This window comes from Doryrhamphus excisus, chromosome 11 (genome assembly GCF_030265055.1).
Source record: "Doryrhamphus excisus isolate RoL2022-K1 chromosome 11, RoL_Dexc_1.0, whole genome shotgun sequence".
In the NCBI taxonomy this organism is placed as follows: domain Eukaryota; kingdom Metazoa; phylum Chordata; class Actinopteri; order Syngnathiformes; family Syngnathidae; genus Doryrhamphus; species Doryrhamphus excisus.
Window position 1 is genome coordinate 19,799,872 of NC_080476.1, and position 19,626 is coordinate 19,819,497.

The 19,626-nt window shown below is 36.7% G+C and overlaps 1 protein-coding gene across 1 annotated transcript in view; it reads right to left on the bottom strand.

Annotated features, from left to right (window-relative positions):
* sf3b3 (splicing factor 3b, subunit 3) overlaps positions 1-19,626 on the bottom strand; it is a 46,846-nt gene that overhangs the window by 18,046 nt on the left and 9,174 nt on the right. The window contains exons 12-16 of the mRNA XM_058088145.1: positions 19,362-19,434; positions 15,380-15,531; positions 8,357-8,512; positions 8,095-8,250; positions 39-182 (exon numbers count right to left, since the gene is read on the bottom strand). Coding sequence (XP_057944128.1) covers positions 39-182; positions 8,095-8,250; positions 8,357-8,512; positions 15,380-15,531; positions 19,362-19,434 — 681 coding nt within the window. The remainder of the gene's footprint in view (positions 1-38; positions 183-8,094; positions 8,251-8,356; positions 8,513-15,379; positions 15,532-19,361; positions 19,435-19,626) is intronic.

Sequence of the window (19,626 nt, forward strand, 5' to 3'; positions counted from 1 at the left end):
CTCCTAATCCAAAAATCAATGTGGAGGACTCCTGATACCTGAAGTCCGATGTTGAGGTAGAGGAAGCCCATGGTTCCTTTCTCTCCAAGTTCATCCTGTTTCTCCACCCCTCCCATTTCAACAATACAGAGACTCTCTGGCTGGGCCGGCAACGCCTGCATACTCAATGGCTGCAAGCAATCCTGAAAGAAAAATTGGTTTGAGCACAGACCTAAAACCTTGCTTCCTAATGCACACAAGACTAGACACACACAAACTAATAAACACGTCTAAAAAGCTCAGGTAGGGTTTAACAAGAAGAAACTGATGTTTGGGTTGGTCACCTGTCCCGACACGGTCTCACAGTCTCAAGTTCTTGTTTTTTTTTTGTATTTTGATTAATTGTATATATTATTTGTATATATTTGTATTTGCTTATAATTCTAACAGTCCACCTAGAATTATTTGTATTATTATTAATTTAAAAAAATTTTTTTTTTATTATTATTTAATTTTTATTATTTTACTTTTATTTATTTATTATATATTTTGATTAATTATATTATATATATTAATTGTATTATATATATTATATTTAATATATGATATTATATTTTTACATTTTTATTATTTATTTATTTTATTTACTTATTTGTATATATTATTTGTATATATTAGTATTTGCTTATAATTCTAACAGTCCACCTAGAATTATTTGTCTAATTTTATTTATTTATTATATTATATATTATAATTAATCTACATATTATATATATAATTTATTATATATTATAATTATATTATTATTATTAATTACATTATGTATCAATTATTATATTTTTATATATTTATGATTTATTTATTTCCCGACACAGTCTCAAGTTCTTGTTTTTTTAATGCATAAGATTAGACACATGCAATACAGAAAATAAGTAAATGTCACAAAAAAAAGTGGGCTAATAAATTGACACACAAAGACTGCGGATTTCAGAAAATAACAGATGAAATCTCTACACTCTACAACAGAGGTAGGGAACCTATGGCTCGGGAGCCTGGTAGGGCTCTTTTGATGACTGTATCTGGCTCTCAAGCATTTACCACAATAAAAATATGCTAACATTTGCTAACATTTTAAAGTAAACATCACAGAAATCACTGTTAAAAATAATATTAAAAATCAACAACTTTCTTATGCATTTTAATCCGTCCACATATCTATCTTTCCTGATGATATTTTCCAGGTCAAACACCAAAACTCGATTATTACTGGGTAATGCGGTAGTCTACCTCGGTCATTGAGATGTCAACATGTAAATGTAAACTTTCCTCCTTTAGTCAAATAGTCACCTAGCTAAAGCTGCAGAACCAAGCCTTCTGACGAAGATGGCCAAAAGAATGAAATATACTGAGTATGGTGCAAAACCATGCTGCAGCAGAAGTTGCATTAATGGCAGCAAGTATTTGATTTATTATTAGACACTGCGCTGCTCACGAAAGTATGCTGGCCACACCCCATTGGCGTGGGGTAGTGTGCCTGGTCTACGTAATTAGAGCCCATTATATCTAAAACTGTTGGTCTTACATAAAAATGCACACATTTTATTGCATTCAATGTTTAAAAAAATGTATATGGCTCTCACAGATACACATTTTAAAATATCTGGCCTTCATGGCTCTCTTAGCCAAAAAGGTTCCCAACCCCTGCTCTACAAGAAGCAATGAAGTCTGTAAAATTAAATAATTAAAAATTTAAAAAATCACAAAATTTTTAACTATAATGATGAAAATGGTAATATTAATGATGATTATAATGATGGTAATAATGATAGATTATAACAACAATAATGATAATATTACAATGAAAATAATAACAGGGGAAACAAGACAGTGGCATGAACATGATTATATCCTGCAAAAAGGGGTAGGCATTTATAAGCTTTTGCTTCTGCCTACTCCTTTTGGGCTTGGGATCAGATAGTTGAATACAAATGTATATAATGGAAAGTTATATTTTCATTGATGGAAGAAATGCACTGTAATGATTCACATATTTGCCCAAATAAAGGGAAAAAAAAAAAAAAAGACAGATTCCAATAATATTAATCCACCTTAGAATGGCTTTTTTTCCCCTCAGCATAAAAATATAAATTTTTCAAGATGAAACTGATAACTTCCTGCTCCTCAAGATCAATAAGTAGTTCAATTATTTGATGAATTTAGATTTACCGATAATTTGTAGACACCTGGAGGTAAGAAGAACTCAAATAGGGCCCTATAATTTCCGCGTTCGCGGAATCGGACAATAAAAACAGAAATTATCTTGAATGCGGAATATCGCGGAAATGCTGTTTTCATGAGAAAGAGGAACATAAACCTGAGGAATCGTTCCCGGAGGTCGGTAATCAATGTGACACAATACCTGCCTACCGCCCTTTTTCAAACATGGCACCCCCCCCCCCCCCCGTCTGCGAAGAAGTTGCGCAATACCACGCTAACGCCGAAATACAGAGCCGAGCAGTACCCAGGTGACATGTTATTTTGTACTTTCTGTCAACACTCGGTTGACTGGAAGCGAAAAAACACACGTGATGACCACTTGTTATCCAAAAGTCATCTAAAAAAAAAAAAGAAACGCATAGCGCTAACGCTAGCAGGCAGCCCCGACAGACATTAGCGTTACTGCCTCGTTCAAGTCAGCGGACTTAAGAAAAGACTTCGTCGAGGATTTTGTAGTTGGGAAGAAGAAGTTGGGAAAAATACGTCCTTTTCTCGTGACGCACCGCAAACAGGGCGGAGCGCTGCCTGAAAATGCCAGCAGCCTCCGACAACTTTGAGCAACACATCTCCTCTGTGCTCCAGAAGATCCGGGGGGGGAAAAAAAATTCTCCGTTGTTGTGGATGAGACCACTGATGCTAGGGATTGGAAAAAAAAAAAAAAAAAAAAAAAAAAAAAAAAAAAAAAAAAACTTATTGAATTGGTAACTGCTATGGCGTGGAGAAGGGGTAGGATTTAATAAGCTTTGCTTCTTCCTGCTCCTTTTCAGACATGTGTAGTAATGAGGTGTTGTGTGTATGCATGTATGTGTATGTGTATATGTCTATATATATATGTATGTAGATATGTGTGTATGTATATGTGTATGTATATACGTATATATATATATATAAATAGATATTGTAAGTGTATATGTGAGAAAGAATAATGTAACATAGTATGCATGTCTGAAATAAATTAAGAAAGAAAGGATTGCAGTGTGCTAAACATCGTTATTGGTAAGTTCATGTTAATTTATCAGCCTAATATACACAACGTAGCGGTAGTCACCATCTGTGTGTGCGTGTGTGCGCGCGCACGTGCGTGCATGTGCGTAGCTAGATAGCTATATAGTACCTAGTGCAATGTTGTGTTACATGATGCAGTAGTAAAGTATTGAGGAAAAGTGCAATATTGTGTCGCCTCAATGAATGTAAGTTCATTTCTAATTAATTAGTGTGCATTTTATTCATTCATTCATTCATTCATTTTCTACCGCTTTTCCTCACGAGGGTCGCGGGGGGTGCTGGAGCCTATCCCAGCTGTCTTCGGGCGAGAGGCGGGGTACACCCTGGACTGGTCGCCAGCCAATCACAGGGCACATATAGACAAACAACCATTCACACTCACATTCATAGCTATGGACAATTTGGAGTGGCTAATTAACCTAGCATGTTTTTTTTGGAATGTGGGAGGAAACCGGAGTACCCGGAGAAAACCCACACATGCACGGGGAGAACATGCAAACTCCACACAGAGATGGCCGAGGGTGGGAATTGAACCCTGGTCTCCGAGCTGTGAGCTAACCACCCGACCGCCGTGCCGCCCGCATTTTATTCATTATTAAAACGCACTCTTTTGTGGTAAAATGAGTAAAAGGTCAAACAAAAATGGAATTCCAAAAAATTTAAACGGAAAAAAACGGAATTTGGGAAAAAATAAAAGGGAATTTATAGGGCCCTACTCAAACTAGGCATCATGACATCGCTACAATTAATTAGCATTACAGATAGTGATGGCTCAGAGCTTTACTAACGGGTTGGTCCCCCATCACCATGATTTCCGTGATTAAAATCACACAACCCTTTAACCCCCGGGTCGTCGCCGTCTGCCGTTTTCCCGGGCATTTTAAGGAGGCCGATAAGGTTTGATGTGGTTTCGTTCTCCCTTCAACGCGGAATTTTAATAGAGCATCTGGCGAGCGAAGAAGTCCCACGAGAGCTACACCAAGTTAGTTGATGAAATGAGGCCGGGAACGTTACGGCGGTTTGCGGGAGGTCACGGAAAGGGAGCACTTGATTTGCTCACACTGACATATTAGCCAATGGCAGCCGTGTAAGCAATACTGTAGGGCCCTATAAATTCTGTTTTATTTTTTCCCAAATTCCGTTTTATTTTTTCCCAAATTCCGTTTTTTCCGTTTTGATTTTTTGGAATTCCATTTTTGTTTTACCTTTTACTCATTTTACCACAAAAGAGTGTGTTTTAATAATGTTTATGAATAAAATGCACACTAATTAATTAGAAATGAACTTGCATTCATTGAGGCGACACAATATTGTGTCGCCTTTTCCTCAATACTTTACTACTGCATCATGTAACACAACATTGCACTAGGTCAGAGGTAGGGAACCTATGGCTCGGGAGCCAGGTAGGGCTCTTTTGATGACTGTATCTGGCTCTCAAGCATTTACCACAATAAAAATGTATTTTTGCTAACATTTTAAAGTAAACATCACAGAAATCACTGTTAAAAATATTAAAAATAAAAACTTTCTTATACATTTTAATTCGTCCAGCAATATGGCCGACCATATCTATCTTTCCTGATGATATTTTCCAGGTCAAACACCAAAACTTGATTATTACTGGGTAATGCGGTAGTCTACCTCGGTCATTGAGATGTCAAAAAAAACATGTAAATGTAAACTTTCCTCCTGTAGTCAAATAGCTAAAGCTGCAGAACCAAGCCTTTTGACGAAGATGGCCAAAAGAATGAAATACGTGTACTGAATACGGTTCAAAACTATGCAGCAGCAGAAGTTGCATTAATGGCAGCAAGTATTTGATTTATTATTAGACACTGCGCTGCTCACGAAAGTGTGCTGGCCACACCCCCTTGGCGTGGGGTAGTGTGCCTGGTCTACGTAATTAGAGCCCATTATATCTAAAACTGTTGGTCTTACATAAAAATGCACACATTTTATTGCATTCAATGTTTAAAAAAATGTATATGGCTCTCACAGATACACATTTTAAAATATCTGGCCTTCATGGCTCTCGTAGCCAAAAAGGTTCCCGACCCCTGCACTAGGTACTATATACAGGGCTCGACAATAACGATGTACCGATGGCCCGGGGCAAGTTAAAACAAAATTGGGGCAAGTAAATCTAATCAGTGATATTCCCGTCGGGCAAGTGTACTTTAGCATGCCGTACTGCCAAGAGTTTTTTTTAAAGCGGTTCTTGTTGGGTGTTGGTAAAACACGGACTGCGTAATTCCGGTGGTAATTTGCAAAGCAATCCTTGCAAATCTTGAAATGGACCAATCAGAATCGTTTATTTAGACCACGGTCCGTAATCCACAGTCCGCGTTTTACCCACACCCGTTCTTGTTCGCGATCAACCAATCAGCGATCGTTTGACTATGAAAACATCCATCATGGCGTCGCTGCCAACATGGTCTAATTCTGAAGAAAAACATCAAAAAGTGATGAAGCAGTGCCTCCTAAACAAGTATTTTATTAGCGGTTAGCAAACCAAACGATGGCACAGGTGAGTGAATCACATTGCTGTGACAATTTGAAGTGGTCACAATGAAACACCACCCATTAGATCCAATACCAAGTGCTGATTTTACACAAGCTACAAAATCTAGCGCTTCCATTTCTCTGTGGATTTTTCTCACCTTTGCTTCACAAATTATTGTTTGACCATTGAGCTTTTTTTTCTGGATTAAAAACACTTTACTAGTACACAAATGTGTCTATTCAATAATGTTTCATTGTGGTGCACAACTTATAAATATCACTGCTTACTACGACTACCATGTGTAAGGTATTATTTATTATTTTATTTTATTTATTTGAGATTCTCATGTGATGCCACAAAAAATGACATATCATCATTATGGCAGTCTTTTCATTTTACATGGGGCAAGTTCGGGCAAGTAGTTCTCACCTTAAGGATTCCCTATGGGCAAGTCATTTTGGTTTTTAATGTAGAGCCCTGTATATAGCTATCTAGCTACGCACATGCACGCACGTGCGCGCGCGCACACGCACACACAGATGGTGACTACCGCTACGTTGTGTATATTAGGCTGATAAGTTAACATGAACTTACCAATAACGATGTTTAGCACACTGCAATCCCTAGCATCAGTGGTCTCATCCACAACAACGGAGATTTTTTTCCCCCCCCCCGGATCTTCTGGAGCACAGAGGAGATGTGTTGCTCAAAGTTGTCGGAGGCTGCTGGCATTTTCAGGCAGCGCTCCTCCCTGTTTGCGGTGCTTCACGAGAAAAGGACGTATTTTTCCCAACTTCTTCTTCCCAACTACAAAATCCTCGACGAAGTCTTTTCTTAAGTCCGCTGACTTGAACGAGGCAGTAACGCTAATGTCTGTCGGGGCTGCCTGCTAGCGTTAGCGCTATGCGTTTCTTTTTTTTTTTTTAGATGACTTTTGGATAACAAGTGGTCATCACGTGTGTTTTTTCGCTTCCAGTCAACCGAGTGTTGACAGAAAGTACAAAATAACATGTCACCTGGGTACTGCTCGGCTCTGTATTTCGGCGTTAGCGTGGTATTGCGCAACTTCTTCGCAGACGGGGGGAGTGCCATGTTTGAAAAAGGGCGGCAGACAGGTATTGTGTCACATTGATTACCGACCTCCGGGAACGATTCCCCAGGTTTATGTTCCTCTTTCTCATGAAAACAGCATTTCTGCGATATTCCGCATTCAAGATAATTTCCGTTTTTATTGTCCAATTCCGCGATTCCGCAAACGCGGAAATTATAGGGCCCTAATACTGTTAACTTCATTTGCTAGAAATATTCAATAACAGAATTGGAAATGGTGTTTAATAAATAAAAAGGCAAAAGAATTGCTCTATTGTGGCGCTCTAAAGTAAAAACAGGACATTCTCGTGTTTGCAGCCAAGACCCGAGGTACGCCATGAGCCCTTTGCGTAGTAAACGTTAACCACAGCGTGTCATGAAAATGATCGTTTCTAAGCAATTTTCTCACTGATGTTGCCCCCCCCCCCCACACTCCCCCTGGGCTGGTTTCAGTTTAAGCAGCGACAGGCACTTAATATTTTATTTTTTATTTATTCTAAAAAACGTATTTTGGAGATGTGCAACATAAAACTTGAAAGCACCGCAGTCGGTGTTTTTATGCAAACACATTAGAGTACTCATAAAACGCAGGAGATGTGCAACATAAAACTTGAAAGAACTGCAGTGCGTGTTTTTATGTCGACACTGTACTTGTAAAACATGTCTGATGCATCAAAGACCCGTTTCGCTAAATAGGTAACATGCTCTAAAACTAAGTACGACTAAGTGGACAAGAATTAGCAGGCAAATACAGTAAAGCTCGGATATATCGGGAATTCGCTCACAACGGACAGATAAAAAAAGAACCGATTTTTCTGTAATGCATTTCCAATAAAAATTCATTGCATATATCGGATTTCGCCAATTTCGGACAAAATCTCCAGTCCCGTTCCAATGCATTTCCATGAAATTTCCCTCGCATATATCGGATGGCCGCATCGTGGCGCTCCGATTCGCCGAATGGTGACAGGCTATCGCTATACGACGTCGTTTGCAGCGTTTGCAGCGTTGCCTGCGCGTCCAGGTACATTGGAAACATAGTCAAGGAAGTGCCTTTTTTATAACGGATAAAATCCGATTCACGCATATACCGGATATAAATCCGATATATGCGTAAAACGGACATTTTCCGGTATACGCATATATAACGGATTTCGCTTATATCGGACAAAACCAGTGGGAACAATTGAATCCGATATACAAAGTGTGTGCGGAATAAAAATGACGTGTTTTGCTCATACCGAAGGATCCAGGGAAATGATTCGAACGGTGTTGTCAACCAGTCCGACGGCCAGGAATCGAGAGCGCTGTTCGCCTGGGGGGACGTTGGCCAAACTCATGCAGACCACATCGGCGGACATTTCCTTCCGCTCTGTATACTCATTCAGCTGGCCTGACTGGGGGGGGGGGGGGAGTACAGTCAATTATGACGCCATAAATTCAATATATATATATTTGTCAATGCATTCCAAACAGATGACGTCGATATATATTTTCGCTTACCGGGTCCATCTCGAAGTAGACCAGCTCGCCGCCCGTGAGTGCGATAACCACTTGCCGCTGGTTCACGGCGCAGCGGACAATGGTCTTTTTGCCAGGAGTCTTCCACTCGTTCACACGCTTGTCTGCTCTGATATGGCGGATGCCGTCCGGGTACACCTAAACACATTATATATATATTAGTTGGGAACTGTGTTTTACATTGTCGGATATTTCCAAACCAATGATAAGTGATAGATGACGTCATCAGTCTTTTTTTCCCCCCATCAATAGTGTACCAATGGCAAAAGGTTGTGTTGCTGCTGGATGTTCACAACATCCAAGTGACATCAGAAGTTTTTTTTTTTCCGAAAGAGGAAGTTTTAAGACAGAAATGGGCGTGCAATTGCACTCTTTGCAGTGAACATTTCACCGACGGCTCGAAAGTACGGCGTAAACGCATTTTTGAAAAGGAAACTGCGTCGACTACTATGTCAGAGTTACCACGGGAACAGAGAAAGTCATGTTTTGTTTACATCACGTTTTCTAAAACACTATTCCACGATAACCGCAAGGCTTTAAAAAGCATTATACATGTTATGTAAACATCTGTCCATGGCAATATACTGGTGGGGGCGCATGGGGGGGCTGCCGCCAGCAAATATGTCTCCTTGACATGTGGTCACATATACAATCAAACAGGCTGTAAAACAGCTTCATGCTCATTAATAGGCTGATTTTAAAAAAAATAATAATAATAACTGAATGACAAGCAACTCCAGAGTAATGTACACTTACCATTCTGTGTTTGGAAGGCTAAGATTAATCTACATGTCCATGTTCTGCAAGTTCTCTATTTCATCTCCAAATGGGTCTCTTTCTCTTCAAAAACGACCGACAGCTCGCTCAAAAATTTAACAATTTTGGGGGATAATTTACATATCTAAGCAAAGTTGATGAAACATGTCAGGGACCCTTTAACTAACTTTATCAAATCAAATCAACTTTATTTGTAGAGCACTTTTCCTGCAAGGAGATGCAACACAAAGTGCTTTCCAGAATTAAAACAATTACCACAATTAAAAAGGAAAACAATGAAGAAAAAAGAAAGCCCCTCCTTCCCACCCTCCATACTAGACCCACACACACCCATCCACCCACACAATCACCCACAGTAGGGAGACATGGCATGGTACTGAGGAACAAGGAAACGCCACCTTTGGGGCCGTCCACACTGGGAGAAGCTGCAGGCCGTGCCATCGGAGGACCAGCACCCGGGCCCTCCGACTCCGTTAGACGGGCGGACCCCCACATTAAAAGGGAGGAACCCCCCCAGCCGGCCGTGTGGAAGGGACCCAAGGATGGCACCCCCTCAGCATACCCAAACAGCCCCCAGTGTGGAGGACCCCCCTGAGGAAACACTGGAGTTGGAGCTAAAGACTAAGACCATAAAATAGGACTAAAAGATAAAACGTAACACTGGAGTTAAAAACTGAAGATTGAGAGCATAAAATAGGACTAACAAGATAAAAACAAAACACTGGAGTTAAAAGGTGAAGAATAAGACCATAAAATAGGACTAAAAGATAAAACATAACACTGGAGTTAAAAGGTGAAGAATAAGAACATAAAATAGGACTAACAAGATAAAAACAAAACACTGGAGTTAAAAGGTGAAGAATAAGAACATAAAATAGGACTAAAAGATAAAACGTAACACTGGAGTTAAAAGGTGAAGATTGAGAGCATAAAATAGGACTAACAAGATAAAAACACTGGAGTTAAAAGGTGAAGAATAAGACCATAAAATAGGACTAAAAGATAAAACATAACACTGGAGTTAAAAACTGAAGATTGAGAGCATAAAATAGGACTAACAAGATAAAAACACTGGAGTTAAAAGGTGAAGAATAAGAACATAAAATAGGACTAAAAGATAAAACATAACACTGGAGTTAAAAACTGAAGATTGAGAGCATAAAATAGGACTAACAAGATAAAAACACTGGAGTTAAAAGGTGAAGAATAAGAACATAAAATAGGACTAAAAGATAAAACATAACACTGGAGTTAAAAACTGAAGATTGAGAGCATAAAATAGGACTAACAAGATAAAAACACTGGAGTTAAAAGGTGAAGAATAAGACCATAAAATAGGACTAAAAGATAAAACATAACACTGGAGTTCAAAACTGAAGATTGACAGCATAAAATAGGACTAACAAGATAAAAACAAAACACTGGAGTTAAAAGGTGAAGAATAAGAACATAAAATAGGACTAAAAGATAAAACATAACACTGGAGTTAAAAACTGAAGATTGAGAGCATAAAATAGGACTAACAAGATAAAAACAAAACACTGGAGTTAAAAGGTGAAGAATAAGACCATAAAATAGGACTAAAAGATAAAACATAACACTGGAGTTAAAAGGTGAAGAATAAGAACATAAAATAGGACTAACAAGATAAAAACAAAACACTGGAGTTAAAAGGTGAAGAATAAGAACATAAAATTGGACTAAAAGATAAAACATAACACTGGAGTTAAAAACTGAAGATTGAGAGCATAAAATAGGACTAACAAGATAAAAACACTGGAGTTAAAAGGTGAAGAATAAGACCATAAAATAGGACTAAAAGATAAAACATAACACTGGAGTTAAAAACTGAAGATTGAGAGCATAAAATAGGACTAACAAGATAAAAACACTGGAGTTAAAAGGTGAAGATTGAGAGCATAAAATAGGACTAACAAGATAAAAACAAAACACTGGAGTTAAAAACTGAAGATTGAGAGCATAAAATAGGACTAACAAGATAAAAACACTGGAGTTAAAAGGTGAAGACTAAGACCATAAAATAGGACTAAAAGATAAAACATAACACTGGAGTTAAAAACTGAAGATTGAGAGCATAAAATAGGACTAACAAGATAAAAACAAAACACTGGAGTTAAAAGGTGAAGATTGAGAGCATAAAATAGGACTAACAAGATAAAAACACTGGAGTTAAAAGGTGAAGAATAAGAACATAAAATAGGACTAAAAGATAAAACATAACACTGGAGTTAAAAACTGAAGATTGAGAGCATAAAATAGGACTAACAAGATAAAAACAAAACACTGGAGTTAAAAGGTGAAGAATAAGAACATAAAATAGGACTAAAAGATAAAACATAACACTGGAGTTAAAAACTGAAGATTGAGAGCATAAAATAGGACTAACAAGATAAAAACACTGGAGTTAAAAGGTGAAGAATAAGAACATAAAATAGGACTAAAAGATAAAACATAACACTGGAGTTAAAAACTGAAGATTGAGAGCATAAAATAGGACTAACAAGATAAAAACACTGGAGTTAAAAGGTGAAGAATAAGACCATAAAATAGGACTAAAAGATAAAACATAACACTGGAGTTAAAAACTGAAGATTGAGAGCATAAAATAGGACTAACAAGATAAAAACAAAACACTGGAGTTAAAAGGTGAAGAATAAGAACATAAAATAGGACTAAAAGATAAAACATAACACTGGAGTTAAAATCTGAAGATTGAGAGCATAAAATAGGACTAACAAGATAAAAACACTGGAGTTAAAAGGTGAAGAATAAGACCATAAAATAGGACTAAAAGATAAAACATAACACTGGAGTTAAAAACTGAAGATTGAGAGCATAAAATAGGACTAACAAGATAAAAACACTGGAGTTAAAAGGTGAAGAATAAGAACATAAAATAGGACTAAAAGATAAAACATAACACTGGAGTTAAAAGGTGAAGATTGAGAGCATAAAATAGGACTAACAAGATAAAAACACTGGAGTTAAAAGGTGAAGAATAAGACCATAAAATAGGACTAAAAGATAAAACATAACACTGGAGTTAAAAACTGAAGATTGAGAGCATAAAATAGGACTAACAAGATAAAAACACTGGAGTTAAAAGGTGAAGAATAAGAACATAAAATAGGACTAAACGATAAAACATAACACTGGAGTTAAAAACTGAAGATTGAGAGCATAAAATAGGACTAACAAGATAAAAACACTGGAGTTAAAAGGTGAAGAATAAGAACATGAAATAGGACTAAAAGATAAAACATAACACTGGAGTTAAAAACTGAAGATTGAGAGCATAAAATAGGACTAACAAGATAAAAACAAAACACTGGAGTTAAAAGGTGAAGAATAAGGACATAAAATAGGACTAACAAGATAAAAACAAAACACTGGAGTTAAAAGGTGAAGATTGAGAGCATAAAATAGGACTAACAAGATAAAAACACTGGAGTTAAAAGGTGAAGAATAAGAACATAAAATAGGACTAAAAGATAAAACATAACACTGGAGTTAAAAACTGAAGATTGAGAGCATAAAATAGGACTAACAAGATAAAAACAAAACACTGGAGTTAAAAGGTGAAGAATAAGAACATAAAATAGGACTAAAAGATAAAACATAACACTGGAGTTAAAAACTGAAGATTGAGAGCATAAAATAGGACTAACAAGATAAAAACAAAACACTGGAGTTAAAAGGTGAAGAATAAGAACATAAAATAGGACTAAAAGATAAAACACAACACTGGAGTTAAAAACTGAAGATTGAGAGCATAAAATAGGACTAACAAGATAAAAACAAAACACTGGAGTTAAAAGGTGAAGAATAAGAACATAAAATAGGACTAAAAGATAAAACATAACACTGGAGTTCAAAACTGAAGATTGAGAGCATAAAATAGGACTAACAAGATAAAAACACTGGAGTTAAAAGGTGAAGAATAAGAACATAAAATAGGACTAAAAGATAAAACATAACACTGGAGTTCAAAACTGAAGATTGAGAGCATAAAATAGGACTAACAAGATAAAAACACTGGAGTTAAAAGGTGAAGAATAAGAACATAAAATAGGACTAAAAGATAAAACATAACACTGGAGTTAAAAACTGAAGATTGAGAGCATAAAATAGGACTAACAAGATAAAAACACTGGAGTTAAAAGGTGAAGAATAAGACCATAAAATAGGACTAAAAGATAAAACATAACACTGGAGTTAAAAACTGAAGATTGAGAGCATAAAATAGGACTAACAAGATAAAAACAAAACACTGGAGTTAAAAGGTGAAGAATAAGAACATAAAATCGGACTAAAAGGATGAAAACATAATAAAAGCTTAACAATATGAGTTAAAAGCCTGATTAAAAAGGCGTGTCTTTAATCTTCTTTTAAAAATATCAACAGTCTCCGCAGTCCTGAGGCTCTCCGGCAGGCTTTACTCTTCTTGCACTACCACTTTTAAAAAAAAAAAAATGTTGGCACTTCTTCCGGGTCTGGAGGTGGCGGACGTAGCGACGTTTACACTGCACACCCGGAAGTCAAAAACCCTCAAAAAGGTTCCACAGTTGGCAGTCAACCAATTCACATTTCTCTGATAATGCTCCCCAGCAGCTAGCCTAGCGCTAACGGAGGAAAACGCAGTGCTAATTCCTAACCGGTATGCTCACGAGGCATTGCATTGTGGGATCTGTTGCGGCTATCGCTGCCAGTAAAACATACTTTTGGCGTCATGAGCATCTAAACCAGGAGGTGGGCAAACTTTTTGACTGGCGGGCCGCATTGATTTAACAAAATTGACGGGGGGGGGGGGGGGGGGCCAGACTCGATATTTTACATGAAACGGTCCAGCTGGAATTATTGTATCTGTAAAAGTGTCATGAAATCTGATTTATGGGCACTTTGAGATCATTTATTTGATGTAAAGTACGTTATAAATTTACAATAATTAGAATAAATGTATTATTATTTGATATTATTATTTTATATTAATTTGTTATTATTATTATGATGTAAAGTACGTTATAAATTTACAATAATTAGAATAAATGTATTATTTGATATTATTTTATATTAATTTGTTATTATTATTATGATGTAAAGTACGTTATAAATTTACAATAATTAGAATAAATGTATTATTATTTGATATTATTATTTTATATTAATTTGTTATTATTATTATGATGTAAAGTACGTTATAAATTTACAATAATTAGAATAAATGTATTATTATTTGATATTATTTGTTATTATTTTATATTAATTTGTTATTATTATTATGATGTAGAGTGCTTTATAAATGTATAATAAGAAGAATAAATTTAGTATTATTTTATATTATTTGTTATTATTATTTTATATTATTTTTTGTTATTATTATTATTATGTGCCTGTGTCCCTTTTTTCAGGAGCACTTTGTAAACAACAGACCACATCAAATAATGAAATTATTGTATCTGTAAAAGTGTCATGCAATCTGCTATATGTGCACTTTGAAATCATTTATTTGATGTAAAGTGTGTTATAAATTTATAATAATAGAAAAATTATTATTTAATATTATTATTATTATTATGTGCTTGTGTCCCTTTATTCACTTTGTAAACAACAGATCGCATCAAATAACAAAATCGATAAAACCGCCAAACCATGAAAATGTCGTCTCAGGCCATGATGCCAGCTTGTATGTTTGACTTTAAATGAAATACTTTGGAAAGAACGGGCGGGCCCGTATTCAAACACTTGGCGGGCCGGATGTGGCCCCCGGGCCGTAGTTTGCCCACCCCTGATCTAAACTGCTTCAGATGGAACCAGAGAGGTAGTAGGAACATGGCTACATTTCAGCAAAATATCAGCTCTCAACCACAAAAGCATAACTGTCATTTGGACACAAATGTCACCATATATATATATATTTTGCCAAAAATGTCTAAACGATGATGCCAAAATCGTTTTTTTACATATGTAACTCCGTGAACTAGTTACAATTGTCACATTTGCGATGCAGCGGTGTGTGTTCACGCGTGCATGCATTAAAATTTCCATTCAACGCGCAGCATGACTGAAGGCCTTTTCACTTCCTGGTTGCCGCATAGCTCTTTAACGAGTAAAAAATGCAGGAAGTGGTATTAAAATGCAATTCTGCCACCTTTGTGGAGTTGCATCATCACCCCTTACGTGTAAAATAAGCGAGTAAATGCTACACACCTGAACGAGGGCATCGTCGCCGAGCAGTGAGCAGGAGAGAGTGGGCGTCGTTCCCAAGAAACCAGAATCCGTCACCTCCTCGACCGTCTCCCCGATGGAGAGCACCAGTGTGGCGTTGACGAAAGACACGATGATGTAGGCGTCAAATTCATCTAAGGTGAGTCAGAAAAATGAGGACCACCGATTAATGAAATTAAAGCAGAGGTAGGGAACCTATGGCTCGGGAGCCAGGTAGGGCTCTTTTGATGACTGTATCTGGCTCGCAAGCATTTCTTACCACAATAAAAATGCATTTTTGCTAACATTTTAAAGTAAACCATCACAGAAATGACTGTTAAAAATAATATTCAAAATTAACAACTTTCTTATGCATTTTAATTCGTCCGTCTATTTTCTACTGCAATACGGCCGACCATATCCATCTTTCTTGAAGATATTTTCCAGGTCAAACACCAAAACTCGATTATTACTGGGTAATGCGGTAGTCTACCTCGGTCATTGAGATGTAAATGTAAACTTTCCTCCTTTAGTCAAATAGTCACCTAGCTAAAGCTGCAGAACCAAGCCAAACCAAGACAAGACAAGACAAACAACCATTCACACTCACATTCATACCTATGGACAATTTGGAGTGGCTAATTAACCTAGCATGTTTTTGGAATGTGGGAGGAAACCGGAGTACCCGGAGAAAACCCACGCGTGCACGGGGAGAACATGCAAACTCCACACAGAGATGGCCGAGGGTGGGAATTGAACCCTGGTCTCCTAGCTGTGAGGTCTGCGCACTAACCACCAGACCGCCGTGCCGCCCCTTATAAATATAAATAACATAAATTTAAAAAAATGTAATGCTGGCATTGTCCGGTCCGCGGTGTAGCCTTTATTAGCCTGGTTGCCAGGCTAGTGCTAGAGGCTAGCATGCATGCTAAATGTAAACTTTCCTCCTGTAGTCAAATAGCTAAAGCTGCAGAACCAAGCCTTTTGACGAAGATGGCCAAAAGAATGAAATACGTGTACTGAATACGGTTCAAAACCATGCAGCAGCAAAAGTTGCATTAATGGCAGCAAGTATTTGATTTATTATTAGACACTGCGCTGCTCACGAAAGTGTGCTGGCCACACCCCATTGGCGTGGGGTAGTGTGCCTGGTCTATGTAATTAGAGCCCATTATATCTAAAACTGTTGGTCTTACATAAAAATGCACACATTTTATTGCATTCAATGTTTAAAAAAAAATGTATATGGCTCTCACAGATACACATTTTAAAATATCTGGCCTTCATGGCTCTCTTAGCCAAAAAGGTTCCCGACCCCTGAATTAAAGGATGTTGCTGGCAGGAAGTTGTGTTGCCGTTTGCAGGCACACAATGTTAAGGTAATGCCCTGATTCCTTGAAATAAGCTCAAATATGTACAATATATATCTTTATTTTATTACTTGGAATCTTGCTGCATTTCTGGGCAGAAGATGCACACAAGAATCTAATTTTCCAGTCATACGCGTCCCAATTATATCTCATATTTTATCAGATTAAATAAATTGAACCAGGAGCAACTACAGTACTTGTTTGCCAAAGGCAGAGGGACACAATGGTGTCATTATGCTCCGTTCATAACGCGGAACAAGGACGATGATTGTGCTCAAATGGGGCATATTTATTGTTTGTGTTGTAGCAGTGTCACATGTGCACAAACAGTACACGCAAAACGCTTGAAGGAGAAATATGTTAAATAAATGACCTTGTAACTAGGCGATTTCTGTTCTTATGTTTTGATGTGTGCATTGTGTACATTTTCACTAACACAATGCAGTGTACACATAATGGGGCGCATGTACCACCATGCTGGTTTTGGCGTAGTTCAGGGGTGCTCACACTTTTTCAGCATGCGAGCTACTTTTAAAATGAGCGAGTCAAAATGATCTAGCCACTTACAAAAATGCAAAACATCTATTTATTTTCAAATGTATTGAGGATTATTTGTACGTACAATGTATGTTGATGTACCTTACATAACCAAATGAGCCAATATTGCAAAACACACATAATTAACTATTAACATTTTTTGTAATTACCTGAGTTTACTTTGATTGCACTGAATTGAACCAGCCAGGGATGCATAGTCCGGACAGTAGCTGCTGATAGCCAGCCTCAAGCACACTTCCAAATGTTTATCAGTCATGGATAATATCCGTATCATAATATCCGTATAATATTCCATATCCGTATGGAAGTGATAGGTTTTTTGCCTTTTTACTTGGTCCAGTTTTTGCCTTTTTACTTGGTCCAGCTCCTTCACTCATTTTAGTGACCATAAACTTTAGCGAGGGCTTTAAAATCTGACGCAATTCGCCGACTAGCTTAGCACTTCGCATCGTTGTTTACGCATGAGCGGTGACCTAAAGGTCAAAATTCAGTTGTCATCCGACTGGTTGTCCTGTATGTCAATCAAGTAAGGGGGATGGATGATAGGCTGACATCGTAAGTTCTGCTGCACTTAGAGACGTCGTTTGATTTGATTGGTCGCCCGAAGGGCAACATTCAGTTGTCATCTGAATGGCTGCCCTGTATGTCAATCAAGTGACGGCATTGATGCGGGGATGATATTTTTTTAATGTCACGCCGCGACCGGTAGATCGCGATCCACTTAATGAGCACCCCTGGGCTACAATATTTCATATACAAAATCATCCCGATCTGTGAGATGTGTATACGCTGGGAGTGTTTGCAGCTGTGGAACGGGCAGACTGGACCAGGGGTGGGCAAACTACGGCCCCGGGGGCCACATCCGGCCCGCCAAGTGTTTCAATATGGCCCGCCTGTTCTTTCCAAGGTATTTTATTTAAAATTTTGTGCCAATTAAAAAATTGTTTACAAAATGCTCCTCATCGCAAATGGAAAAAGGAACACAAGCACAATAGTAAAAATAATAATAACAATAATAATGTTGTTGTTAATAATAATATTACTATTATTATATTAATATTGTTGTTAATAATATTAATATAATAGTAATAATATTATTATTAAAAATAATAATAAACAATATTATTGTTATTATTATTATTAATATATAATAATATATTATATAATAATATAAATAATAATTATAATACATTATATAATATAATGATAATAACATTACTATAACTAATAATAATAACAATAGTAATTCTAATAAAAATAATAATAACAACAATGGTCTGTTTACAAAATGCTCCTGGAAAAAGGAACACAAGCACAATAGTAAAAATAATAATGTTGTTGTTAATAATAATATTACTATTATTATATTAATATTGTTGTTAATAATATTAATATAATAGTAATAATATTATTATTTTTAAAAATAATAATAACAATATTATTATTATTATTATTATTATTAATATATAATAATAATATATTATATAATATAAATAATAATTATAATATATTATATAATATAATGATAACATTACTATAACTAATAATAATAACAATAGTAATTCTAATAACAATAATAATAATACATTTAATTTCTAATACACTTCACATCAAATAAATGATTTCAAAGTTCACATATAGCAGATTGCATGACACTTTTACATGTAAAATATGTGTAAAAATATAGGTGTAAAAATTGACTTTTACGTGTAAAATACTATATACCACCCCCCCCCCCCCCCTTCCCGGCAATTTTGTTAAATCAATGCGGCCCGCGAGTCAAAAAGTTTGCCCACCCCTGGACTAGACACTTCCCAGCATGCTTTGGCAGAAATAAGACAAATCTGCTAAAAACTGGGAAAAGGAAGAAAAGAAACCAAACTGGTGTAAAAACACAAACCACTTCTGTCTTCAGCTCAAACCCTTCCAGATTATTAAATAAACCACCACCTTGTTTGACCTCCTCCACCGGTCAGCACCGTTATTGTGGTTGTATTAACGAGTTAAGGAAATGAAGGGGTGGGTCAGGGGTAGGTGAAAGCATACTGGAATAGTACCTTCGATGTGTCTGCGTACGGTCCACACAGCATTGGGGTTACCGGGCAGCTCAGACACGGCCATCTCGGAAACCTGTTGAAAACGTGTTCAAAAAGGCACTAAGCAGTAAATATCAACATGCAAGGAGGTTGGCAGTTTGAATTCTTGTAGCCAATGTTTTAGTTCTATCTTTCATGCGTTTCAACTATAATGTGAGTGTTTCTGGGGTTAAATTTTGATTTGCAACCAGGCTCAAATGAGATCCGAGTTGTAGGAATGGAACAT